General features: G+C 48.1%; 5 protein-coding genes across 5 annotated transcripts; 2 read left to right on the forward strand and 3 right to left on the reverse strand.

The window, feature by feature from the left end:
* Positions 1–1,556: 1,556 nt before the first annotated feature.
* LOC132255999 (transmembrane protein 145-like) lies at positions 1,557–5,804 on the reverse strand. The gene is made up of 4 exons (XM_059752177.1): positions 5,715–5,804; positions 4,863–5,655; positions 2,346–2,962; positions 1,557–2,287 (listed from the first exon to the last, which is right to left on the reverse strand). The coding sequence occupies exons 1-4, from the start codon at positions 5,802–5,804 to the stop codon at positions 1,568–1,570; spliced, it is 2,220 nt and encodes a 739-aa protein (XP_059608160.1). The 3' UTR covers positions 1,557–1,567.
* LOC132266094 (uncharacterized) lies at positions 2,900–4,749 on the forward strand. The gene is made up of 2 exons (XM_059766932.1): positions 2,900–3,962; positions 4,019–4,749. The coding sequence occupies exons 1-2, from the start codon at positions 3,207–3,209 to the stop codon at positions 4,490–4,492; spliced, it is 1,230 nt and encodes a 409-aa protein (XP_059622915.1). The 5' UTR covers positions 2,900–3,206; the 3' UTR covers positions 4,493–4,749.
* Positions 5,805–6,164: 360 nt separating the features above from the next.
* Positions 6,165–11,629, reverse strand: LOC132266142 (jouberin-like). Its single transcript, XM_059766992.1, has 3 exons — positions 11,354–11,629; positions 7,534–8,775; positions 6,165–7,474 (listed from the first exon to the last, which is right to left on the reverse strand). Exons 1-3 carry the CDS (start codon positions 11,627–11,629, stop codon positions 6,320–6,322), a joined length of 2,673 nt encoding a protein of 890 aa, XP_059622975.1. The 3' UTR covers positions 6,165–6,319.
* LOC132265784 (uncharacterized) lies at positions 9,868–11,288 on the forward strand. Its single transcript, XM_059766558.1, has one exon. The coding sequence runs from the start codon at positions 9,868–9,870 to the stop codon at positions 11,239–11,241; it is 1,374 nt and encodes a 457-aa protein (XP_059622541.1). The 3' UTR covers positions 11,242–11,288.
* Positions 11,630–11,746: 117 nt separating the features above from the next.
* Positions 11,747–26,209, reverse strand: LOC132256330 (intermembrane lipid transfer protein Vps13D). The gene is made up of 8 exons (XM_059752679.1): positions 25,824–26,209; positions 22,074–25,100; positions 21,708–21,842; positions 19,535–21,633; positions 15,121–19,472; positions 12,541–15,054; positions 12,231–12,432; positions 11,747–12,158 (listed from the first exon to the last, which is right to left on the reverse strand). Exons 1-8 carry the CDS (start codon positions 25,918–25,920, stop codon positions 12,090–12,092), a joined length of 12,495 nt encoding a protein of 4,164 aa, XP_059608662.1. The 5' UTR covers positions 25,921–26,209; the 3' UTR covers positions 11,747–12,089.
* Positions 26,210–26,256: the final 47 nt, after the last annotated feature.

The following is a 26,256-nucleotide window of genomic DNA, read 5'->3' on the forward strand; positions in this document are numbered from 1 at the left end:
CTCAGCAATTTCATGTGACGAATATTCTTTCCGGATTTTGAGCAAAAACCAAGAAAGCAAAACATGATGAGTCACATTTCAACTATGCGCTTCTCAGCTTCTCTCCAATCGACCCTCATTCTCAGTCTCAAGACAAGAAAAATGTGTATAATCTTAAGAATGCTATAGATTTACTCTGATGCCTCATCCTCTGTAAATACGCATCAAAACCTAAACCTTAAAACTAAACGCAAACTTATATAATCTATCAGAATACATTGTATTATAAATATCAATAAAGGCAAAGAAATAGAAAGGAAAGAAGAAAAACAATTGTATAAAAGAAGAAGAATAAGGAAATACATTTATTTATATTATGAAGAAAGAAAATAAGAAAAAAACAATGGTAATCATAGTTAAAGTGAGAAATAAAATTGTGGTTAAGTTTTTTCGAGAAGACTAGCGATATTATTTCCATCTTTTCTCATCTATTGAGTGACGAATCATATTTATTGATGGAAAGGAGTCATGTTAAAAGGAGTTTCTCGACACTGTTTTTCCCCCCTCCGTAAACATATCGATTGTAAAATGACATGCAAAAGATTAATTTGTATAAATTCAACAAATCTCCATTGCATATAAGAAAGAAAACCATGAGAAGAGCATTGCAAAAACCATATCCTTGGCCAGTTGAGTATATAGAATTAAATAAGTAATCACTAGAGGAGACATATAAAAGATGCGATAAATTTTAAACATAATCAAACAATTAAGTTACCAATTCTTCGACATCAAATCACGAGTATTATTTTCTGTAGATTTTCTCTCCCATTTTCAAAGCGCATTTCGCCTAGACGTTCACAGAGGTTTTAGCGTTTTTTTTTTCAAACTAACTAAAGAATGAAAAAAAGAGACAAATAAGAATTAATAAGAGTAAAAAAAAAAGGTGGCAATGTATAAAGTGTTACTGAATCCTTCCTCCTGGGAGTGCCAATCGAGTGCGGTGAATGGATAATAAAGAGAAGGCAACTTCTAGTTAACTTTGTAATTATTTTCACCACGAGAAACACACACACAATTCGACAAACGGTGAAAGTGGACAAAAGTAGTGGTCGAGGAAGAAAGATACAAAATAAAAATGCTAAATAAACTTTATTACTTATAATAAGAAATGTCCTTTATTTATTCCATCAAGATTCCACAACATTTTATCATCGTTGCTGTTTTTTGGATAATTGGAGAGGGGAAAAGGAAATATTTTCTGGACCACGAAGTGCTGAAGAAACATATTCAATTTACTGCACATTATTTCGCGTCGTGTGATGATTCTGTTATCTTACAGAGCTATCGCACGAAGAAAAAAGTAATAATCCAAACCAAATTTCACAATTTTTGTGATAAACTTTCTCTAAACTCTTGTTCTACATTGTAAAAATTTCTGATCAATGTTTCTTTCTCATTAAAATGTTTTCCAACAAATTTATTCACTTTGCAGCCTTTTTGTCATGTCCACAAATCTGTTCACATTTTCCTTAATCTTCAGCACTTCCTGGCCGTTTATAGACTGTTACTTACAAATTCGTGCTCTTCACTCGTTTGTCGTGCTCTTCGCGGCGAACAAGTGTCGCGGCACGAAGGATGCATTGACCGTTGTGGCCTGGTAAGTGTCCTGCAAATATCCTCTCAGAGGCTGCTCAATGGGCTCCAGGATGACCTTGTTGGGCTGCCGCTGCTGTCCATTCACCAAGAAAGGATTATTCTTCGCCCTGACCGGCGTGTCATGGCCCGAAGAAGGTCCTGTCGTGTTGGGTGAGGATGTGTTCTCCAAACTGGGATGCCCAGAGTCCACCTGAGCGTCCTGTTCGCCTGAATCCGTCTTGGGCGTGTCGCGGCGTCTGAAGGACGCCAATCGACGCTGCGCCGGATTGGGACTGGTCAGGGGCATATTGGGATCAGGCAGAGCAGGAGCAGAGGCAGTCTGGGGAAAGGATATGTGGCTGATTGGGTTAGAATTAGATCCGTACAGCTCTCGCTCGATGATGTACTGACTGTACACGCCGTTGATCAACTCCTCAGTTCTTCTCGACAGCGGAATAATGATGTTCTGCTCATGCTGCAGCCCCGAAGGCTCATACGGATGCCTGGGATAGTCAGTGCCGTCGTCAGTATTGGCCACTCCCACGTGATTAGTGCGCACGTGATAGGGAAAGCTCCTGTTCGCCCTGGAAGGCCACGTGAGCCAGAGAAAGGCCGCGTGACCACCGAAAGCGACTGTTCCCGAGATGGCGCACATCACGCTCTCCCTGACCTGGAAAAGAAGACTTCTTGTGATCACAAATTCCGTGGAAGTGCTGAAAGCTCAGTACCCAAGCATCCAGGACACCAATCCCGACGAGAGTTAGGGCCGGTCCTGCTAGAATCCACACCGATCCGAGCAGTCCGAAGGGATAGTAGAAGGCACTCTTCTCCGGATACTTTCTCAGCGTGGCGGCGACGCCCATCAGAAATGCTCCCCAGGCGCCACATCTCAATCCAATCAGCCCGAAGCCAGCCGGAGACTCGTAGATGTTGAGAACCTCTCCGGGATCGAAGGTCTCCGCTTGCAGGATGTAGAGCGAGATGTAGGCCACGATGTAGATGTTGATGAAGACTGTGAGCTTCACAGTTGTGGCTGTGGATAGGCGAGCTCTGGTGATGGTGTAGCCTTTCGCCATGAGCAGCATCAGCGCCAGAAAAGACACTTCACTGGCGCCCATCAGCATGCCACCGAAGGCTGTGTTGGGTCCTAAGCCTGACACAGCATAGCGCGCCCACGCCACGCCCTGCACCAGTGTGCCAACCCACTGCACGGTGGCGCTGAAGGTGAACAGGCGATAAGTGCAGTGGAAGAGATGGCGAGACTTAAGCTCGATGGCGCAGAGGAACATTCCCAGCAGGAGGAAAGTGTACGCCAGGCACTCAGTCAAGAGGATTGGCGGAATGTCTGCAAAAAAGGAAAAAAAGCTGTCGTCTAAGCTCCGCCCATTTGTTCGCCCCTCCCAGTTATTTTATTAAATGCTTCAAACACTCATTCTTCATAGTTTTTGTGATCATTCTCGCTTATAAACAATATAATCTTATCTATCCCACCTTCTTATCTATCCCTTATCACCACACCAGTTTTCTAGCTTCGCAGCAAATTCAATTCTCTCACACTGTCAGTTTGATAAAATTCGCCAAAGTGAATAATGTCTAAAGCACTCTTTATCGTGTTATCAGCCTTTGTGTCCCTCAATTTTGTGCATTGTGACGAAATTTGCCTTGATGATGCAGAAAAACAAGAAGTGTGCAAATTCCCAGTTGAAACCATTACCAAAGAAGACATGAATCTCTTGAAAGTGGAATTCCAAGAGGCATTTTGTCGGTATGGTTCGGTTTTCAGAAGCGTAATAGTAGAGAAGAAAAGTCGAGTTAGAGCTTTTGAAGAACTTTACTGGGATTCGTTAAATTGTCATGATTTCCTGGACAATTTTTCCACTCAGTTATATTGGATGCCAGGCAGTAAGGCTGTGAATTATTTGAATGTATTTGACGGTGGAAAATCTTCTGGCATTGTCATCAAGAGGAATATCGGAAAATCTGGAATATTGAGTCAAATAAGAGCAGATTCGGCTTACAAACTGAAACAATACGTTCGGGACAATGTTGATGAAGTTTACATGTTGATCATAAATCAACCTGACATCTACACTTTAGAGAATGTTGAGAAAGCCAACGAAAGGAAGAGACCAGTGGAAATCATCGATTTGGGCACATTTTCCATCTTCAATCCAACGGAGGATTTCCAGGAAATCAATCTTCATGTAAATCTCACTGATAATGTCTTTATCAAGCTAGAGAATTACTATTTCTTCCAAGAAAGTGCGATCAGACTTCAAGAGGGTGACTACAATTGGACAGAAAGAGGATCTTATGGAAGTACCTTGGAAAGGACAAGAACTATGGTAGAAATAACCATATTTCAACACTTCTGCAGTCTAATTGCCTCTTCTTCTTCCAGAAACTAACTCTAAGTTCCCCCCTTCCGCCAAGGACATCAGCGTCAGGAAGGATTTTCGCCACAGTAACTCTGACGAAGACTCCTTTTACAGCCAATGTGAGAATCAATTATGAGAATTCATCCACAGTCATTTATGGAGACTTTAAGAAGTATGAGAAGATAAATCTTCGAGTAGAGAACCTCAAGCTGAGCACAAGTGAGCGACAAATCCTCTTTGCCAGCTACTTAGCCTGCCTGGTTGGCTTAGGAGTGACTCTAATCATCGGCATATCCATCTTCCTGATTTGCCTCGTGGCTCAGAAGAAGAACAAGGAGTGCATCTGCCCAACCTGCCCAACAGTCAATCTGCAGCTGAATCTGGCCAAAAAGAGGGCTTTTCTGGCAGACAAGGGCAGGAAATGCGGAGCAGTTTTCTGCCAAGTTGGCAGGATTTGTGGCTCTCTCTGTAATTGCATCTACAAAGAGATCTTTTAATGGGTTAAAATATTCCCCGACGAGTTGTGTGAACTCTGAGAAAGTTAATTACCCAGTCACGCACTCGACGCATTGATTTTCACGCAAGTATATTCAAGGAGTGTTGTTTTGTGCTTTGACCCCCAAAAAAAGGGATACGCAATAAATTGATTTGCATATGACGAAAATGAATCATTTATCACATTCGGCATGAAAGAAAGCTTTTATGACGGTCTAAAGTAGTCTTTAAGGTGTTTAATAAAAAACATGAAAAGTGATTTAAAGCAGCAATTATTTGCGGTTTGTGAAGTTTCTTCTTCATCATCTATCTTTCTCTATTTAACTTTCTCTTGAAAAGTTTAAGAACTCCTCCTCGATAGTCACAACTTACACATTTCGTCTGCAGAGAAATGCTCGTGCCAGAAGTCTCCGGGCGGTCCGTTGGTCATCCTGAATTTGTACTTGATGTCCAGTCCTTTGCTGGAGCCGCAATTGGAGATCGCGATGTACCACCAGCGCTCGCGGACACTCGTGAAGCCGCCAGCATTGCGGCAGGACACGATAATCCTGCCGCGAGTGTCCTTCTTGAAGAGCGAAAAGGGCAGAGATCGCCTGAGTCTGTCTTCCTGCGGCGCCGAGGATTGCGTCACGCCCTCAAACAGCTGCTCCACATCCACTTGATATGCAGTGCCGTTCTCCAGGCTATTGCCCAGACTGATGTCCCCCAAGTAGGTCATCACTGTGGTTGAGGCGTTGTCCAGAGAGACATCAGTGAAGGTGAACGTTGAATATGTTGAGGACGATTCTTCAGTAGTTGATGTCTTCAGAAACTGATCGAAATATCCCGGCTCGAGATCATCGGGCTTGATGGTTTCGTCGGGAACTTGTGGTCTCACCGGCGGCTTCATCTCCTCCTCGGCCTCCAAGGATGACCTCAGAGTGCATCCCGACAAGTAATTGTACGGCGTCTTGGCCGAGAGCGACACAATCTGATTGTCAGCCGCACTCAAGACGGCCAACTTCTGTTCGCACGTCTTGTCCGTCTTATACACTGCCGGCCATTGAGTCTTCTCGTCGTAGTAGAGCAGCAGCGAAGGCTCTCCGTACTTCCGCTCAAACTCAATCTGATATTCATACCTGCCCCGTCCGGAGATGAAGCAGAAGCGAGCCACAAAAGCCCAGTCCTTGAAGTGAACGACAAGTTAGCGAGTCTGCAAATTACCCAGAGCGGAGGAAAACTCACGTCGAGCGTCTTCAGGTGTCCCTCCACGTACTTCCCGTGGACGGAGCTGGCCAGGAGGGCACAGACAGCAAGGATAGCACTCACTTTCATCCTCCAAAGCGCACAATTCACACCATTTTCACACGTCCTTCGCCGAAGAAGTGCCCAAGTCGCCTTTCTTGCTCGATATTGAATCGATATCCGCGAAGAACTGTGCAAATGCCCGTTGCCAGGTGACCATCTGGGTCCCAACAAGCCGCGGAGTGGAAAACAGCAGGCCTTATTTGATTTTCATACAAATATCCATTGAGGGAAAGCACGAAGAACTACGCATCGCAAGCATTCACCTTTCCGTTGCCTCTGAATTTGAACTCCTCAAAGGGGGAGATAATGTGCCTAAACCGTCTCTGAGCAGAATCTTTAGCACTTTAAATACCAAAATCGATGAGTTTGAAGAATATTTAATCGCCAGAATCTATTTCACATAAATTACATAATCTAGATAAGCAATAAAATGAAGAAAATTGATTATTCCTTAGCAATAGAATCTAAAATTTGTTGAAAAATATGATTTTGTGAAGCAAATATTTTACCACATTCTAAGATTTTCACAAAACTGTACAATCTTAATGAAGTTCCTCTGAAATGGTTGTGTCGTCAGATTCAGGATCGGATTTGACTGCAATTTCAAATGTGAGATTGGCTTCATTGTCCTCCTTGGGCTTTTCCTTGCGCCTGATCGGGATTCTAGACCGCGGAGGCTTTGGCGGCGGCGCCTCGACTGTGAACGTGGCGCCACTCTCATCAGCGGATCCTTCAGAGTCCTTGTGGATGGTATAAGTGGAGCTGCGCGAGAGACTGGAAGGAATCCGCGCCGAGACCACATTGTTCAGCCACTCTGTGATCTCCTCGCGATTCCTCGTCAGCTTCCTCTCCAGCAACTTATCGTCATCTGACAGTCGAGCAGAGTTCTTCGATATCAGAAATACATCATCGATTTTCCTGATGATCTCCGTCAATTTGTTCTTCACCTCAATCTTGCGCCTCAGGTCAGTACCGATCTGCTTGAAGCGCATCTTGATCGGCACTTTGGATGACGACTCATCCTTGGCCACATAATCGAGTAGAAAAACTCCTCCGTCATTCCCGTAAATTCCCAGCACAATCATCGAATCATGTGGGTGAAAATCCAAGCAACTTATAAAGCACGATGGCGCAAGGGAGAAATCAAGATTAATCTCAACATCATCGCCAGTAATTGTGTTCCAACAAGCGATCTCATGATCTGAGCAGCCAAACAGCAAGTTTCCACACGAAGTCAGTGCGAATCTGAAAGCCGATCGGCACTCTTCCAGGCTGGACTTCCTGAAAGATCGCAGCACAACCTTGGCTTTCATGTCCACGCAGTAGATCGCATTCGCCGACGTGCCAACCAAGAGCTTCTCACCTCTGGTGTGCAGAGTCAATCCGTGGATCATTTCCCTGTCGATCGGGTTGATCGTGAGAAATCGCAGTGGCTCAAAATAGTCTCGCTTCCACTGCCATTCCAACACGGCGCCTTCACTGTCGCCACTGAAGAAGCTTCCCTGAGCCTTGCCAGCGCAGAATGCCGTGACGAAGCCTTCGTGCTTCGTCAGTTCGTCTGAATAAGTGCAATCTTCGGGGTCGTTAAAGTCCCACAGACGAATAACACAATCTCGACACCCTGTCAAAATGATCTCGCGATCCTCGTTAATCCTGATAAAGCGACAGCAGTAGACGAAACTGGGATGAGGAAGCGTCTGAAAGAGAACTTCACATAGAAGTCAAATGATCCGAAATTAAATGGCGTCTTTCTCACCTTTAAACTGTATCCATGTTGGTTCACATTCCAAATAGCCGCGGTTTTATCCGCTGATGCTGTCAAGATGATCATAGGATAGAGATCCTTTCTGTTGGCATTCTCATCAAACGTCCTGAAGTCCACATCATACACAGAAGATGTGTGACCAGCGAGGCAAGAAATGGTCTCTAAAGTCGGAATTTCAGCCAAAATCACGTCAACTTTGTTCTGATCAACTGATGTGTACAATAAAATGCTGCCTTCAGGATGGAATTTGGCCAGAAAGCTCCCTTTCTGGCCACCCTGGATCCTCTTTACCAACTGATTAGGGCACTTGCATTGCTGCCCAGGCAGTTTCCTTCGTTGCATCCTGACTTCCTCCACTGGATTCACTGTTGCATCTTCGCTGCTTCTCTCAAAAGACTCCTTGAACTCCTGTTGCTTCTCCCTTTCCAGCACATTCATGGGCCTCATAGTCTCACTTTCCATTGCAACTGGTTTCACTCCCTTCAGCGTGACAACTATCGTTGCTGGGAATTTTTTCCTGGGCTTCTTCCACTGATCGAAGATCCCAAGAACCTCTTTTCTCGATCTGTAGTACTCGAAGAATTGCAATTCACTCCTCTTATCGATATTGTTGTACATATCTGCGAGAAAGGGCTTGAGAAAGGCCCAGCAAATGCCCTCAAATCCATTCTTTCTGATGTCCAGGAGTTCCAGGAAGATCACAACTCTTCCGTTCTTTACGCGCTCAATGTCTTCATTGAAGATCAGCAATTCCTCCCATTCGCATGAGATATACTTCGACTTTGGCGCTTTCTGCACTCTGCTCTCCTTGCTAATCAGCGGCTGAATGAAGTCCAAATCGTCCGGTTCACCATGAAGACTGACATTTCTGTTGGGATCACTTTTCCTCAGCAACTTCTCCGTGTCCATATCGAACCATGATACTTTAACTCGTGGATTTTGTGAGTTTTTCCCCAATTTCGCCTTCAACTTAACGAGGTGATGAAGATAAATCCCAATTATATATTCATAGCTGAAGGCGTCCTTCTTCTCCTCTAGCTTCGGTCTCGAATCAATATCCTCCAGTTCTATATACTGATCTCTTGAACGCTTCTTCGTCTTCTTCTTGCGCCTCTTCGACGAAGAACTATCCGAAATTGCAGACACTGGAGTTGCTTCTCCACTCACATCTCTCACTTCTGTGAATCCCGAGGATGCCACTGAAGATTCCCGCCCACTGGCGATGCTGTCCAGCTGGAAAGACAAGATTTCGTTGAAAAAACTCATTGTTCCACTAAATTCTAGGGAGAAATTATGTATTTAATTAAGAATAAATGGAAGAAATAATAAATTGAATATTATCATGTCCTTGTAAATGATTTGACAATCTTATCAGGAAAAATGCGAAGGAATATTCTGAAGCACATCATATCAAGTAACATATTATTGTTTCTTTCCTTTGATTTTCACGCTAATGTCCTTTATCTCATATGACAAACTATTTTGAACTTCAACAGCGCATAAATCTTAAAAAAAAAAAATTGTAAAGAGCCCTTAATTTCATCTCTTATTTTAAAATTCTCCCCATTAGAGGTGAAAGGAGTGAAGTTAGCAGAGGTCCTGAGGTGTGAGCCGTGCGCTTGGCCATTCGGGCCATCCCTATAACAGCCAGAGTGACAGTGGCATTAAGTGAGCGTCACCGTCGGCAGCGTCAAGGATTCGGAAGAAAAAGAAGCAACATTTCTGTAAGTTTATGAAAAGAAAATAGTATTTCTGGTATAGAAACAATTTCTTTTAATAGAATGTTGCTTGTAATCCATTAAACCCACATTCTGTGAATTGCTTTTATTATGCTTTACGAGCTTAACGATAGTCTTTATTGAAGGCAACCCGGCTGAACATGTGCGTGTTAATATTTGCACAAAGAAGCGACAACTTAACTAAAATCCATACATCAATTCATAACACTTCTACAATTAATATAGATAAAGATTCTATAAATTTCTCAAGAGTCTCAGGGAATTATTCCAATAGCGTTGAAAATTCTCTTGTTAAAACTTGGGTTAAAATAATTGTCGAAAACTTTAAGCGGAATATGATGCTCAAACCAGACAAATATTTGCATTATTTATGCTTAAATCAGATTTTCTATCTTTAATTGCAATTTTAGCTATCTTTTTTACACTTTGCATTAAACTGAGTATTCCTAAATATTTTCGATCAGAATCTTTCAAGCTCAGAATCAGAGCTGCTAAATAATAGCCACATAATCTCTCTACATAACTGCAATATTGCTTTACAGATAACTTCCGAAGGACTTACGAGGAATACCATCAATTTGGGATCATGGACAGATCACCTTCACTGCCATTGCGCAAGCGCTTCAAGACGATCACTGAGGGAGTCGAGGAAATTGAGAAGGAGTCAATCATGAAGCTCAATGATGACTGCCTTCTCATTATTTTCTCGCACATGACTCTGTGGAATTTGATTGTGGTTGAGAAGGTTTGCATGCGCTTCGAGTCACTCGCCAAGACATTCTACAGATCACAGCACATTCTGGACTTTCAGGCTAAAAATCTCCAAATCTCAGCCGAAAGGCTTTTCCCTCCTTGGGCCAATCCCTGCCAGAATCCCGAGCTGAAACTCCAACAAGTAACGGACATCGCACAGAGACTTGGCCCTTACGTACATACTCTAAGAGCATCTTTCAGCGTGTTCGCCGACATCAGTAACAGTGTCCACATCTTGTTAACGAACTGCGTCAAGTTGCAGAGCTTGTATCTCGATGCCTTTAGCGCAGATGTCGTGCCTGTGCTCGCCAAGACGTTTGCAAATCTCAAGGTGGTCCGTTTGCGGCATTATGAGCTCATGGATTACACGATGGTGAAGCTCTTGCACGGAGCAAAGCAGCTGGAGACGCTCAATTTCGCTGATAACAAGAGCTTTGGATTCAAGGGACAATTTCTGACCATGCTGAGAAATATTCAGGATCTCAATCTCAGTGAGTGTGACAGTATCAATCCGAATTTCCTAATACAGTTCTTCAGACGCAACAAAGGACTGAAAAGCCTCAACATAATCGGATGTTCCATGAATGGCGCATGTTTGGATGCGATTGCGACCAAACTGAGGAATTTGCAATGTCTGAAGATCAGCAATAACTACAAAAAAACCAAACCAACTGATTTCCACATGCTTGAAAATGTGTCTCACTTGAAACATCTGAAGATTAGCACTTACCATTACGTCAACATTAACTACTATCTGATGAAAATGATCGAACGGAACAAGTTGGAATCTCTAGAAGTGGAATACATTATGATAAGACGTAACCAAGGGCAAAACTCTATTTCCATTCCCTTCCGCTACTGCTCCACCTTGAAAGTGCTGAAGCTCAGCGCATGGATCGATTTGGAGGATAAGGTGCTGGAGCAGATATCTCTTGTTCAGACCCTGGAAGAGCTGCGCTTGGATTATTGCTCGTGGTCCACAAATGAGGGCATAATGAAAGTGATCAGAAATTGTCGGTCGCTTAGACTCCTCGACATAAACAAATGCCGCTCCAGAGTCTTCAATGATCTCATCACCGCCATCTTATCGATCCTTCCCAGCAGGATCACACCGTTGAAAATTCTGATGGGAAAAGGTCAAATTGACGAATCCATGTGGGAGATCAAGAATCCCAAATTGATATTGATTTGTATAGAAAGGGGATAGAACCCGAAAAGAGGAGGTTTCAACAAATTGTGAGGTTATGAATTTGCTAAATAAATCTTTTAGAATAATTATAGAATGATGTACACCACTTCCAATTTCAAATTCTATTTACCTTCGCCTTGGGATTCTCAATTTCTGGTTGGATTATCGTGTTCTTGCGGCTCTCGGCGAAGAAAATCTCCTTGTCCGTGTCCTCTGACTCCATGGACGTCAAATCCACGATCTCCTGGACACTCGTCCTGGGCATCGGCACCGGTCGACTGTCATGAACCACCGCCATTTCCACCTGCACGACGGGCGCCTCGGCGGAAACGTTCGAAGACGTGCTGCCGCCCATGAAGGCGCGCCTCCTGGGCGGCACCGCAGGCTTCGGCACGTCCACTTCCATGGCCAGGCACTGCGAAACTGCCGCGACTCACTCTCGGTCGTCCGTGGAAACGGCGCGCGCCAAACAAACCCAAGGTCTCATCGTCATGGCAAAAGCCAAGGGGCTAATCAACTGCACTTTCGAGCATTCCTCAAACTTTATTCACCTCCTCTTAAATACAAATTACAGTCTTTGGTGGTTGTGTAATTTCCTCTCACGCCATTTTTCTAGTCTACCTATCTTCACAATCATATTACAAAGTGGATGAACAATATAGAAAAAATACCATTTACAAACAAAAGTAAATATATATAAAGAATACAATAGGAAAGTCCTATTTTGGTTAACACTTTTTGGTCTTTTCTTGTTCGATGTCAAAATAAGTTGAAGAAAAAAAGGACCCTAAGTAGTAATAAATTAACATATTATTATATCTTGCATTATGTTTTCCTCAATAATCTTTTGGTGAATCGTGTTACTTTTAGTCCATCACAGAATCGGAATAGAGTGTTTGTTCGCGCTCATCGTAGATTCCCTTGGCGTAGTTGATCTGCAATCATAAAAAAAGAGACTCCAATTAAGCTAAAGGCAAACAAACAAAGAAAACCGCATCCGTGCTTACATGTCTTGACGCCCTTTGAGCAATGTCTTCAGACTGGCATCGAACTCTCGGTCGCTTCACGTTCTCCTGCACGGACGTTGTTGTTGGACTTCTCGTTGTCACAGTCAATCCCAATTCGATGTAGTGATTTTGCTGCACCTTCTTCGACTTGTGATGCCCAACCTCAGCATTCACAGACACAGGATGGCAAGACAGGAGATCACTGCAAAAGAAATGACTTCATAGAATCCATCGAATATTTTACACTAAATGGAAAAAGCCGAAGGAAACCATTGAAAATTGACTGTTGAACATTGATGGAAAAACTCACCTCAAGTGATAGGTGAAGATGATGGCCGTGGTGTCATCTGTCTTGGAGAACACCCAAACATTCTCCGTGGACACCAAGAGTTCCAGCTTTGAGTCATCGGCATCGAAGAGACACGGCTCGTACGCCATGAGCTGCTCGGAGAAGTCCCTCTTGTTCAGCGTGTACAGGATGTTCTGGCCTTTGCCCTGCGTGTAAGAGTACGGCGGCAGGAGACTACCCGGCGCTCCTGTCACACACCTCGGCAGTCTCTTGCGGTCCGGCATCTGCCGATTGGAGCTCTTGCTCGTCTCCCGCACAGCATTCGCCGTCTCCGACGCCAGATCCAGCATTCCAATCACCGGCTTCGTCACCGTGCCGACCAGACCCATGCCGAAGCCCGCTATGAGCCCCTGAAAGCCATCCGCCTGCACGCCCGTGTACGTGTGCTTGACGATGCTCGTGACACCGCCCAAGAGGCCAAAGCCCAGTCCCTTCAGTCCCGCCACGAGGTGATCCGTGGAATTGGTGGTTGTTGTGGCGTTCAAGATGCGCTGGCGCGCCTCTGTGTCCTCCTCATCCAGCGCAATCCTGCCCAGTCCATCTGACAGAGTCTCTGTCAGCTTGGCGGTGGAATTGGAGATTCCATGCGTGACATTCTTCACCAAACTCTTCACAGATCCCTCGAAGATGAGCCCAGAAACACCCTCAGACACATCATTGGCAAAGCCCAGGGGATTCCCCAGGAAATCCACACTGCCCAGAATTGATCCCGCTTGCCACTTCAGCTCCTTCTTGTAGTGCGACTTGATGGCCGACACGTAGACTTCCAGCGTCTCAAAATGATGCTTATCCGTGAACTTCTCAAACTCTATAATCGCATCCTCAAATTTGATCAGTGTCAATCCCAAGTGGCGCTTGGTAGTCATCATCTTGGGCGTGAGTTTGCTGGCCGTGATCACACTCAGTCTGTTCTGACTCACCACAATCTGCAGATCACCGAAATAGTATCGCTGCACATTCGTCGCCATCAGCTGCGTGGCCACACGATGCGCCTCATAGTCTGACTCATCGGACAGCGCCGAGGCGTCCGGCTGCGCCCTGCCCAGGCCCATAAAGTCCGCCAGGCGCAGCATCAGTCGCTCCTCCAGATAGATCGACATTGGCCTGAGACTGAGGATCAGATGCTCAAAGATCACGGCATTGACATTGGGACTGGGCAGCATCTTCGCCGTGAGTTGCAGTGCTGACAATCTGTTGCGATTCGGCGAATCCGTCGAAGCCGGCTTGATGGTGAACAGCGCAACTGGACACGGTGTCTCCAGCAGTTGATTGTCCACCTGCACATCGTCCACACTCAGGTCGAGTGATCGCACAGACGGCGTCGCCACAGCCTCCAGTGTGATGTTCTCCAGTGCGAAGTAAGCCAACTCTTCGCACGGCTGTCGTGAGATCACAGAGATTCCAATGCCTTTCAGCAACTTCAGGTACACATGGAACTCATCGATGGGCGTCTTGTCGCCACTGTCAGTGCCACTGAAGGCACTGCTGAAGTGCGGTATCACGTGCGACACATGCTTCCATGCCGGATCACTGGCCAGCGTGCTGTTGCTGCGCGAGTTCACATCCCTAATCCTCACCGTCCTGATCGGCCCATCCATTGTCACCACCACAGACAAGCATCCCGAGCCCGGACGCATCTTCTGGCGCTCTATTGCCTGCTCCAGCGGCACGAGACTCTCCGTGATCACGTGCGTGTCCGACACAATCATGCCCAGCACCGCCTCCGCCCTGGGCATCAGCCCGAACAGCCCATTCTTCGGCTGCACGCACATATTCGAGTGCTCACACATCAGTCTGCCCTCCTCTGTGAATCGCCATGTCTGCGTGGAGCGCCGCCGCACATCGATTGGCCTCACCACGAGATTCACATAGCTCATGGGTCGCGGCGGTCCGTCCAAATCCAGCACGAATCTCTGCAGTACTGTCGCCCTCTTGCCCGGCTCAGTCGGCGGCGAAGAGCCCTCGTGTTCCAGCTGCTTATCCTGATTCATGCGCCACAACTGCGCCCTGTCACCTGGACGCTTCTTCATCAGCAACACCCGCCCGTCCATCACGCCCAGCACCAGCTGCTGACTGTTGACATTGTGCTCCCACGGCTCCTGCATCAGTCCCACGTCAGACGTCCTCTTGAACGTGCCGCTGAAGGCGATGTAGATGAAGTTCTCGTACGTCAGATTGTGCGGCACCTCAATGTCCCTCAGCGGATACACGTGAGACACTCCGCCGGGTGCCTCCACTTGAATCGCCGGCACACCTGTGGGCTCGTCCAGAGCGTAGGCCATGGAAGAGTGCGCCTTCACCGTTGTCCGCCAGCGATGCTTGCAGCCCGGCTGATAAAACTCCATCGGCACCTCTGAGAAGTTGTCAATCCTGATGGGCGGCGGCAGAGCCTGAGCATCGCCAAAGAGAAGGAAGTAAGTTGCTCCCTGAAGAACAATCTCCAGTCGAATGAAGTGCATATCGCCATTGAGATTTCTGCCAAAAGACAAGAGAAATGTAAAAAAAGCTCTACACTCTGTATTAATTTAAGCTCTATCTCACCTTATGTTGATGTAGACACTGAGCGACTCCTGAATGGGCACTCCTCCTGACCACAGGCAATCTGGGACATCCGGTAGGCGCACGCACAGCTCTTGCTCCTTGTCCAGCCGTGGCCAGTGGAAGGGCAAGTGACACTCCGGCACAGCCTCGATGAAAGTGGACTTGGCCAGAGGATCCGACAGCGTCGTGGCGAAGTATTTCTGCGCGAACTGCAGCTTGTATCGGCTCCTGTTGTACAGCTGAAACCTCGGCGAGAAGGTGACGACACTGGTCTTGGCGTATCTTCCTCTGCCTCTCCTCACGTCAATGCCAATGACGAAGGTCTCATTGGACACGCCAGACTTGAGTTGCCTGTTAAGCGTGTCCTTGTGTAGATTGAATGGTTGACACCAGGCGGGATTCATGCCATATCTCTTGCCCAGACGCACTGTGAGCGCCGGCGGAGCGTCAAAGTCCGAGAAGCTGAACATCAGTGGTGAGACAAGGCGCGCCTGCTCGTGTTCAGAGAACTGACCAGAACTCTCGTGATTGACACTCTCCTGGCGAAAGACTAGCGGCAATCCAGTGCGATTGACGAGCCAGAAGGGAGCACTGATGCTTATCTGAACTCCCTGACCTTTCTCCACTTGAACACTGCCGCGCAGAAAGAGCAGCCTCTGATTAACATCCGTCAGTTTCAGTCTCATCTCACTGCTGCCCACATAACCTGCCGGAATGGCAATGCTTCCCGACCCAGGATAACCGTCCAGAGCTATTGTCAGCTCCACTTGATAGGACAAATCGACTTCATGAATTGCCGCCGTCTCTGACGGTGAGATTCTGCCATGACTGCCACCAGGAACTCTCCACAGGAGATCACAGGGCAGCAGATTGTGCAGTCTCACGGGCGGATACAGGACGAAAGAGTGTCCGGGAAGAGTGTTTCCATCCTTCACCGGATACTTCTCCCTCTCAATGGCCACCACAAAGTGAAACCACCTCTCTCTGTTGCTCTTGCACGTCCTCAACTCCTGCTGCACATCCACATTGTCCAGCAACTCCTTCCAGTGAAAGGGTTTGTCCGAGAACTGGTGGAAATGTCCTCTGCGTGACTCCACTGTCGTCGTTTCCTGCGTCGTCCAGTAGTCATTGCTCCTGTAGGTCGTCTTCTGCTCATCCTCAGTCACACTGGGCAGTGGCTTGAGAAAGATGAACGCGTGCACATGACTCAGTGGCACACTATAGATCTTCTGTGGCTCCACAATAGCTGTCAGCGTTTCTGGCCACTTCTCCACATTCGGCCCATACAGATGCTCCATCTTCAGCATGGCAGGATTGTTGAGATGGTTGATCACTTGCAGCGAAGATCTCACAGTGACCAGCTTCTGAGCGGAGCCCTCCATCGTCACGGAGAAGACAATTCGCACCTTCGAACCCACGCCAGAGTCATTTGGCGAGACAATCTCGTGCCTGGCATGACGGAAGTACGTCCCAACTCTGTCCACCGACACCGGCCCAACCTCTGACCATCCCTCCACCCTCACGCCCACCTGATGGAGGTTGAGCTTGTGCGAATCGTGGTGCCGCAACTTGTTTTGCGGCCCAAACGAGAAGGGCTGCACCGTTCCCGGCGCCACCAGTTGCCACTTGGTCTCACTCTTGGTCAACAACTCCCGCCTGGGCACACCATCTGGCGAGGAGACGAGCGTGGTGAACCACAGCGTCATCCCAGTGTCATTCTTCAGTGCGAACGGCACGAACGGTGTCCTCCTGCGATGTCCACTCGGACTCTTGTCGCTCCTCGCACTCCCACTGGCCTCATAGTAGTCCTGCGTCCAGTTGTCCTTCACCACCTGATACAGGTCAATGATAGTGTTGGTGATGTTGAACTTCAGCACATCCTCACTCGTGATCTGCAAATGCAGGCGATTCCGATGACTTCCCACCTGTCCCAGACTGTAGCTCCACTCGCCCTGACACTTCCACGGCTCAATGATCGGCTCCCAGCCGCTCAGCCGCCTGTTGTAGTAATCACTGGCGAATACACCCTTCAGATGACCCACGCGGAAGCCCGTGTGTTCCGACGGCGCGGCGAAATTCGCTCCCAACTCCTGCCTCAGGTCCAGATGCGACAGCGAAAACTCCAGCAGCGGCACATCAGCGTCCTTGCAGTCGTCAATCACACAGATACTGATGCACGTCGCCCTGATCTCCACTGCCTGAATATCCAGCGGCCCACGCGATGGCATCGCCAGTGTCTTCTGCGGTTCTGCATTCTGTGTCAGCCACAGAGCGGCATCGTCCAGCTGATTGGAGCAAATCTCCAGCGCTCGCACACAGTCTGACCTCTTGAAGCCCAGCGTGGTGAGCTTCCTCACCGTCACATCCGCATCCGGCAGACTCTCTTCCCTCCCCGATCGCGCCTGTTTCGTCTGCTTCGGCAAACTCTGCAGCATCTTGGTGAACATCTTCACATCGTGATAAGACAGTCGAATGCAGAGTCTCTTCTGCAGTTGTAAATCAAGAACACCCTTGCGAATGTCCAGATTGATCGTCACCGGATCAATGATGGACAATGCTGTTGTCTCTTCAGCGTCCAATGTGCAGGAAAACACTTCCAAATTGTTCAGATTAAGTGACATCACTTTGCTTATCTCACTCGGACGGAAAGAGACGATTGTTGTACTCTTCAGGATAACAGCATTTGTGTCCCACTGATCTGTGTTCTCCACAAACACCAACTCAGAATTTGTAATGTTTAACACCAATTCCAGTGCATCGTCGAGATTCTGCGCTGCTGGACTGCTCATTTCGCTCACTTTCAACTCCTTCGGCGCCTCTTCGGACTGCGACAGGAAGTCTCTGATGCTCTCCAGCCAGTCCAAGATGGCCATCAATCTCATGTTGTTCAGCAGAATTGTGTACTTTGAGTAATCCTGTCGTCGACGACTGTGCACTTCCGCCTGCACGGAATCCTTGTTCACTCTGTTGGTGGTCGGCGCCAGGATGTTAGTGAACACATTCTTCGGTGCTGTAAACTGTGTTCGTGAGTCCGTGACCAGAATTTCCTGTGATACCAAGTCAATATCCTGCGATCCATCGCTGAATGAGTCAATCTTCAGGGAGGATTTGATGAAATTTATACACGCCAGGAAGTTATCCATCTCACTGATCATCTGCATAGGACTCTGAGGCATTTGCAGCTTCACCAGAACACCCTGCAAATCCAGCGTGATGGACATATTTGTCCACACTTGTCTGTGCTCCTGATGATGATGGTCACTGGTAAGATTGATCAGGGATTCCGTAATGGTGGCCGGTTCGAGGTACAGATCATCAGTCGGCTCACCCAAATTGTATGACAAGAATCCCCTGACCAACTTGTACTGCTCCAAATCCAGCACAGCCTCCAACTTTGACAGCGTTCCCTGCACACTGAAGTCCGGCACATTGTGACTGCGCCACGCGTCCATATTCCTCTCCACCTGCAGCGACAAGTGACACTTGTTCTTCAGCAGACTCGGTCCCTCCTTCACCACCCTATAGCTGCCCATGTCCAGGCACAGATCCTCCGGCAGGACAGCCTCAGTCTTCTCCCATCGTGAGCCCGCGAAGAGATTCGTATTCACCAAATTCACTGACATCACATCCAAGATCTCACTCAATGTCTTGCCGCTGGACTCATCGACACTCCTTCGCTGCACACTGATCACACTCTTGTCCGTCGACCACCTGAACACATTCCTCAGTGAGAATTCACCCAAGTCTGAGATGATCACTTTGCCGCTCTTTGAGCTCATCGGCAGGAGAATAATTGGACTCTCCGCCTTAATCTCCAGTCCTAATTGTATTGGGCGCTGATGCAGATTCTGCCTGGATTCCGATGGCTTAATCTTCTTCATCACCGGCTGCTGCAACTGCGAGAAGGCCTGAAAGAACGCCTGAATCTCCATCACGAACCTCTTCGTGTGCACATATCTCACGGAAGCCATGTGAATCTTCAGCTTCGCATCATAATCCACCGTTCTCTGATTGCACTTCACCTTATCTCGCAAATATGTGAAATTCAGCGCCTCATTGCCACTCGTCACGAAGCGCTCACGATAGATTTTGCCATGCTGCGTCAAGTCATACAGACTCATTGAGCCCAGATGACCCTCGACAGTCTTTGCGATGTTCCTCTTCGCCACCACGAACTTCGCATTGGAGACATTCGCTTTGGCAATCTCATATTCCGGCGCCACGAGGACAACTGTCAAGGATCTCACGGTGATATTGAGCTCAGTGTCATCAGAACTCTTGCCCTGTTCGATCAATTGCTCCTGCAGATCAGCATTGGAGACACTGGACGACACTCCATCGCTATCGTCATCCTGAAAAAGAAGAATTTCTCCTTGATCACTACAATTCGTGGCATAAACTGAGTGAAACTCACCTGAAGCAGCCCGAAGAAATTCAGCAGCATGTACCAACTCTGCACAGAGATGACCAGATCCAAACTGTTGAAGTCTATCGAGCTGGATTGGCGCAAAGAGTTGTACTGCGTGGTGAAGTTGGGACACTCCGGATCCACGAGCAGCGACGAGTAGATCACCAGATTGTCCTGCCTGTCTCTCGGCTGTGGCGAAGGCGGTGGCGTTTGTGGACAGTGAGATTTGCTGGGCTGCAGCATGGCCGAGAATCCAGCGCGTCCCTCTAGATTCTCCGGCAAGGAACCAGTCACATCCGCCCCATAAATGGCCAGTCCTGCCAAATTAGGACACGATCTGGACGAGAAAGCACTTCCCGGTCGCAAATTCTGCATGTCCGGCGACGATGAGATGACCATCGTGCGATTCTTGCTGTCGATCGGCTGCAAGAGATCCTCCATGAGGAGTGATCTCAGCGAAACTTGAATGCTAGTCTCGTATTGGCTGTTCCTCTCGTACTGAACATTGAAGTCCCTGAAGGAGATCTCAATCAACGGCCGATTGCAGTCATTCTTCAACTGAATGACAAACGTCGGCAGTTCAAAGGACACTCTAGGCTCAATCTGGTTCCTCCTGTCGCTCAAGCTGGGCTGATTGAAGAGTCTCCTAGTGATCTTGGGGCCCTCCTCCTGTTCCCCATCCACCTCGAGATCCTCCTCGCGCTCAGGCACGCCGGTTGGCGGTCTGACCAACTCCGCTGGCACCTTGAAGATGTTATCGAACGTCTCCAGCAGCTGCTCGTACTGATGACGCGTGAGTGAGAGATGCAGTGGCTTCACCACACTGCCATTGATCGCCAGCGTGTCACAATGGTCCGTCTGACCCTTTAGCGTCTTCTCCGTCCAACTCTCCGTGACTTTCGTGATGTCCAGCCGAATGGCCGTGTCGTGGAGAATCGCCACACCATCCTCCTGACATGAGTAGAACTCCTCTGCCCTGGGCAGCGCCCTGTTCATCTGACACAGCGACTTCTTCCTGTTGTGCGTGTCCAGCGAGAAGAGATTCATATTCCTAATGTCTATCACATACGTATTCCTGTCATCCCTCGCGCACTCCTGCCTCACGGGCGCCTCCTCCCCCTCCACGTCATCCATCCGGAAGGTGTTGTCATCAAAATTGAACTGCTCAGTCTCATCAATCTCCTCACTGATCGTGAAGATCGCACTGTCATTCTTCAGCAACTCCGACTTTGTCTCAGCGCCACTCTTCTGCACATTGTTCACAGAGATCTTCCCGAGATGCGCCACAAACACCTGAGGACTGCAGCTTGATCTCGGCATCACCAGCACTGGTGTGTCCAGTACCACGTCCAGCTTAATGTCCACATCCTTGGCACTCTTCAGCGACTTCTCACCCTGATCAATCTGCTGCACCAATCCCAGCGCCATGTCGGTGGCCTTCTCGCGGATGCTCCTGGCCAGATTCTTCAGATAGTGCTTGAATTCCGTGGCACACCAGCTCAACTCCTGCATAAATCGCGCACAGTGCGTGTACCACACGGACGCCATCCGGATCTTGATCTGGACACAAGCACTCTCGTCTCTGTACACGACAAAGGACAGCGCTTGGGTGTCCTCTCGCTGCTTCTCCTCCTCCTGCTTCTCACCCCTGCCCATGGCATACACCTCCTCAGACAGCGCACTCATTAGGTCCTTCCGCGCCGCGTCGCCCTCTGTCAGGGGATCCTTGCCCACCGACAGAATCCTCTGATGATTCACACCCTCAGGCGTGAGATCCAACACCTGCAGACCACCCAGGGATCCCTCCACAGTCACAGTCCTGCCTAGTGTGGCATGAATCCGCGCCTCACTCATCGTGAACGTGCCCACTTTGCGTCCAACCATGTAATTGTCCCTCAGCAGCGCGCGCAACACGAGCACATTCAGTCGATGAAAGTCAAAAGTGATCTCCGTTCGGATGCTCCTCATCTGCGCCTCTGTCGCCTCCGCCTTGGCTGCGTTCTCACTGGGAATCACTTCATCCAGTCCAGATGACGCCTTCGTAGGACTCTTCGGCATGACGCCCTTGAAGAATCCAATCAACTCCACAATTGTCTCTTGATTAGCTGCAAAATATCAAAATAAAATACACAACAATCCAAATGACACAAAAGGCTTGCAAAAAGGCTTTAAATCTCACCTATAATATCAAGATTGTTGAACTGAATATTGGCGATCTGGAGCTGTTCAGAGTCATCAGCAGAGTTCACGAAGAGAATGTCCACAACAATAAGAGCGTCTAGGTCATCAGCAGCAGACCAAACAGAAGAATTGGCTGTAGTTTTGGCAAAATTGCCCAAGAAACGAAAACAAAAACCAAAAGAAACCAAACTGAATAAAACAGAAATCAACACTATACAACTATAAAGAGCACTAAATAAACAAAATATCGTGGAAAAGATTAAATAAATTGAATAAATCATTGTATTACAATGAGTGGGCGTGGCTTCTTGGAGGGCGAGACTTAAATAAACCATCAAAGTGACAAACAATTATTAATTCTCACCTCTCTGGAGTGAATTCAGCGCTTTGGAGATCGTGTGAGGACTTGTAGGTCTCTTGGGATCCTGAGAAGGATCTGGTGATCCTGGAGACATTGGTGAGCACGGTTCACTCTGCTTCAGACTCCCGGAGACACTGTCAATTCCCACATGCCGATGACTGGCCATCAGCAGCTCAAAGTCCGGACCAAAGGACTGAATTGCATCCACCAGAAGCAATCCGTGGACAGAAAGAGTGATGTTTGTGTCTGCTGCCCTCTTGCTGAAGCCCGCCTTCACGCCAGACACTTGCAACTCGGCAATTCCGCGACCGTGCGACTGCACTTCAAGCACCATTTGATCAATGGCAAATTGCAGGACGATCAGCTTTGTGGCCTCACGCTGACTATCCTCCTCGTCTGTCGATGTGTCCGATGACACTTCCTCAGGCACTAGAGTGAGATTCTCCGTCGGAGTGGCGGTTGGCGACGCAGTTGCGTCTCCGTGGATGATGCTCAGCATATTCCTCACAGCCACAATCTTCGCCTCATTCACATGCACCACAAGCTTCGGCAGACTTCCTGACACCTTCAGGCTGGGATACTGCGGATCCGCAGTGTACACAACTCTGCGCTCCAGCTGCAGAGCAATGCTGAAGCGATCAAGCACGTGCAAATTGGACGTTCCCTTGCCACTGGCGTACGCCCAGCCATCGCTACTCTTGCACACCAGCACTTGCAGATCCGTGAAGTCTATGTTGTACTTATCGTAGATCCTGTTCTGCAGTTCGCCTTCGTTGAAGCCCACGTCCAGCGACACACTGCTGCTGGCGTTCGGCACCTCGCCCAGGGCAGAAACGAGCGTCGGCGAGTCTGTGGTGCTGCATTGAGAGCCTGGCGGCGTGGAGCAGGGCGTCATGAAGGCGTCCTCATCCTCACTGTCCCTGTGACCGAGATCCGAAGACACCGTCTCGGCCATGGACTGACTGCGCGACTCCTTCGTCTGACCCGGACGATTCGTGAGTTGCAGTCGACCGAAATCCACCACAACAATCGTGCCATTCTTATTGCTGAAATTTTCCACCACGATAATTTGTGGCGCCGAGATGTCAATCTCAAAAATCCACGTCTTGCGCTTCTTCAAATCACCTTCCAAAATATTCTCCCAGTTCTTAATCAACTCCTTCTTCGTGCGATTCTTCATCGCCTCCAGCTTTCGTCGAGCGCCCAGCATTTGATGTGGTTTTGCCACAAAGTCCACAATCCACTTCACCACGCCCGTGTTGTACACCACATCCAGCGACTGAGACTTCACGAAGAGCCTGTAATCAGCGGAGTAGCTCAGTGGCTTCCTTTCGTATTGCAGCACAAAGAGCGGCTCCGCTGGCTGCTGTTGTGGCTGAGCTGTGCTGCTGAAGATGTTCGACAGTGTTCGCTTCTGCTGTCGCTTCAGCGACGACTCCTCCTTCACTTGTGGCCTGATCACGTCCGGAAACTCCGTGTTGATCGTGATTCTGTCCTTCAGCAGCACAGAACCCAGCGACAGTCCGACAAGATGTGACGCCGATCTGGGTCGAGACTCCACGAACAGAATTAAGTTCTCAAACAGAAATTGCACCATCGGTTTGCTCTCACACCCTGGAGATCCACTGCAGATGTCCAGCGTTCCCTTCTTCAGCGTGAAGTCAAACTTCCCAAACACAGCGTCTCGCTTCAGGACAGAATTTGTGTCCACGCCCGTCGACAGTCCATTCAGGATCTCATCCTCCAGCTGATCCTTCGCCGTCTGACTGGAATCGGGTGGAGCATCGTCACTGGGCGTTTTTGTGTCACTCGCGCCATTATTGTACCATCCGAGCCACTGAGGAAACCAAAAATGCAGCATACTTCGTCCATGATTGGGATCTTTTGGCGCCTTGACATCCGGATTTGGAACTCTAGTCATGCAAATCTCCCTCAAATTCTTCAACTCTTCATACTCTCTGCTCTTCTCCACGTTGTCCTTATGTTCCTTTTCTTCTGACGTCAACACTTCATTGGGATTTCTGATCAATTTCAAATAAATCTCTATGTATCGCAAATTTTCCTTCACATATCCTGGGCGGAAGCAATTGGCGCTCTTTAGCAAGCCATGACATCTCGCCGCGTAGAGCCACCAATCCTTGACGCCCTCGCGGATGGTATGACTCGGTCGCAGTAGATGAAATCTCCTGAACTTGGCGATATCATCCAACCCTCGGATGCACTCCACCATTTGATTGTACTGCCAATCGGCCAATGACAGCGACACCTCCTCCAGCACCAGATCGCACACGAGTCGTGGACGACTCCTTGTCCGCAGGGGCGTTTCGCTGCGGTCGCGCTTCAGCTTCGCCTGCGCACTCACGGGACTCACGATGAACTGATGGCTGATCTTGGCCTTCTCCATGGCCCCGGCCAGATCACTGGACGCCACCTCGCCAAACACCTCTTCGCCGCTCAGCTTGTCCCAGTAGAAGGACAGCGATTGCAGCTCTAGCAGCTTGAACGACGCCGCGTTCTGACTACTCGTGAATCCCGGCAGCCAGTTGCTGTCGCAGCTCTGCGCCGCCAGCCACTCCACCGTGACGCCGCAGGCGAATCTCTGATTAGGCACAGTAATCGAATCCTCATAGCGCACGTGAACATCGCTGATCTTCAGCTGCAGATTCTCCACGATGTTCGTCACCAGCGACGTGCCGAAGTTCATCCAGCCTGAGTACGAGGACGCATAGTATCCGCCCTCAATTGACGCCTCCCTGGCCGCGCGCCACTTCGCCTCCAGCCGGTCCAGGCGGCCCACTTTGAAGTCAAAATCCGCTTGCTCCTCCGCTTCGGCGTCCCACTCGTCCAGGTTCACCGGGCCTACGACCACGTTCACCTTCTCGATGTAGATGCACCACGGCGCCGTCCAGAACTGCCGCACCGGCACCTGCAGCTTGATCTTGCCCACACTGCCGCTCAATGCCTGCAGCGGCAGACCCAGGTTTCGCAGTGCGTCGCGACGCAGCGGCAAGTTCTCCAGCTCCACCTCGCCTGCAAAGCAAACAAGAGGCATTTCACCCATTTCCAATCATTACACATTCCGGGGCTCGAACTCGCTCCATTCGCACTGAGAAGGGGCAGTATTGCAAGCCAAATTAAAATTGTTTGTAATATCAGAAAACGGCCTTAACCGATGTAAATCTTGCTTCTAAGTTTCATTTATGACGAATTAGTTAGACTCAATTTAACTTATTAACACTTATTAAAAGCTGCTTCAATAGAAAATCAAAGCTCCGCCCACTTGAATACTCCGCCTTTCAAATTTGAGCGCTTAAGAAATTACTAATGCACCAGAAATAAACTGTTGGCTAAACATTTCATATTCTATTAAAATGACCCTCATTCACAAATTATCGCAGCGCTTTAATAATAAATTTCACACATCGTCATTCGTTGTGTAAGAAGTCTTTGTTTGGCCGCAAAAGACACTGATTGATGGACTTTTTCGCCAACTCGAGGGTTAATTGTGGAATTCCGCTCAGGAAATCGTGTTTTTCCTAATTGGTCAAGGCATCGATTTCCCACTGACAAGAATGTCAGGCATATTCAAATGCTAATTGCTTTGATTGTTTTCATATGAAGATAACGGCAATTAATGAGCTTTTACATATTTTTAGGATTGAAATAGGATATTTTGAGACTTCTAAAGCTTTATTGAAGTGTGTTTGGATGGGAAAATCGGTGCGAAGCGCAGGAAAAAACTATTTTCCTCACCTGAGAGAAGAGCGATTGTGAGTGAAGCTGTATTGAGATTTCCCACATATTTTCCCAAGTAGTTGTTTAGCACCCACGCTATGAGGTCCCTTAGCATCTTTCTGTCTTCTCATGAGCCTTTCCGGATAGAGAAATTGTGCAGAAAAGCGTCTTTTGCGTGGTGAAACTCGCCTTTGGGTGACGCTAACCCATTGGAATGCTCTTTACGTAATCGCGAAGCACAGAATGGAAAAAGCACCCAAATTTGCTATTAATCACACGTGTTTCACCAAAATTTCACCGTATTGCGTGTCATGAAGGTTCTATTGAGGTTTTGCGTGTATTTGCGCGGCGGAAAGTTGCAATTTCACTGCTGAAAAATCCCTTTTAATTTTGCAATTCACAAGCAGTTCACACTTCTTCATCCAGTCCAAAACACTCACTGACAGTATAA

The sequence above is a fragment of the Phlebotomus argentipes genome, unplaced genomic scaffold, assembly GCF_947086385.1.
Source record: "Phlebotomus argentipes unplaced genomic scaffold, Phlebotomus argentipes genome assembly contig_5, whole genome shotgun sequence".
Lineage (NCBI taxonomy): Eukaryota > Metazoa > Arthropoda > Insecta > Diptera > Psychodidae > Phlebotomus > Phlebotomus argentipes.

Coding starts and splice junctions, on each gene's coding strand:
- LOC132266094 (XM_059766932.1), top strand. CDS start 3,207: ATGTCTAAAGCACTCTTTATCGTGTTATCAGCCTTTGTGTCCCTCAAT. Junction 3,963..4,018: donor TGGAAAGGACAAGAACTATG/GTAGAAATAACC, acceptor TTCTTCTTCCAG/AAACTAACTCTAAGTTCCCC.
- LOC132255999 (XM_059752177.1), bottom strand. CDS start 5,804: ATGAAAGTGAGTGCTATCCTTGCTGTCTGTGCCCTCCTGGCCAGCTCC. Junction 5,656..5,714: donor GACACCTGAAGACGCTCGAC/GTGAGTTTTCCT, acceptor GTTCACTTCAAG/GACTGGGCTTTTGTGGCTCG. Junction 2,288..2,345: donor TTGGTGTCCTGGATGCTTGG/GTACTGAGCTTT, acceptor CTTCTTTTCCAG/GTCAGGGAGAGCGTGATGTG.
- LOC132265784 (XM_059766558.1), top strand. CDS start 9,868: ATGGACAGATCACCTTCACTGCCATTGCGCAAGCGCTTCAAGACGATC.
- LOC132266142 (XM_059766992.1), bottom strand. CDS start 11,629: ATGGAAGTGGACGTGCCGAAGCCTGCGGTGCCGCCCAGGAGGCGCGCC. Junction 8,776..11,353: donor TTGAGAATCCCAAGGCGAAG/GTAAATAGAATT, acceptor TTGTCTTTCCAG/CTGGACAGCATCGCCAGTGG. Junction 7,475..7,533: donor AACATGGATACAGTTTAAAG/GTGAGAAAGACG, acceptor GTTCTCTTTCAG/ACGCTTCCTCATCCCAGTTT.
- LOC132256330 (XM_059752679.1), bottom strand. CDS start 25,920: ATGCTAAGGGACCTCATAGCGTGGGTGCTAAACAACTACTTGGGAAAA. Junction 21,843..22,073: donor GCTGAATTCACTCCAGAGAG/GTGAGAATTAAT, acceptor CCAAAACTACAG/CCAATTCTTCTGTTTGGTCT. Junction 19,473..19,534: donor ATTTCTTCGGGCTGCTTCAG/GTGAGTTTCACT, acceptor CTTCTTTTTCAG/GATGACGATAGCGATGGAGT.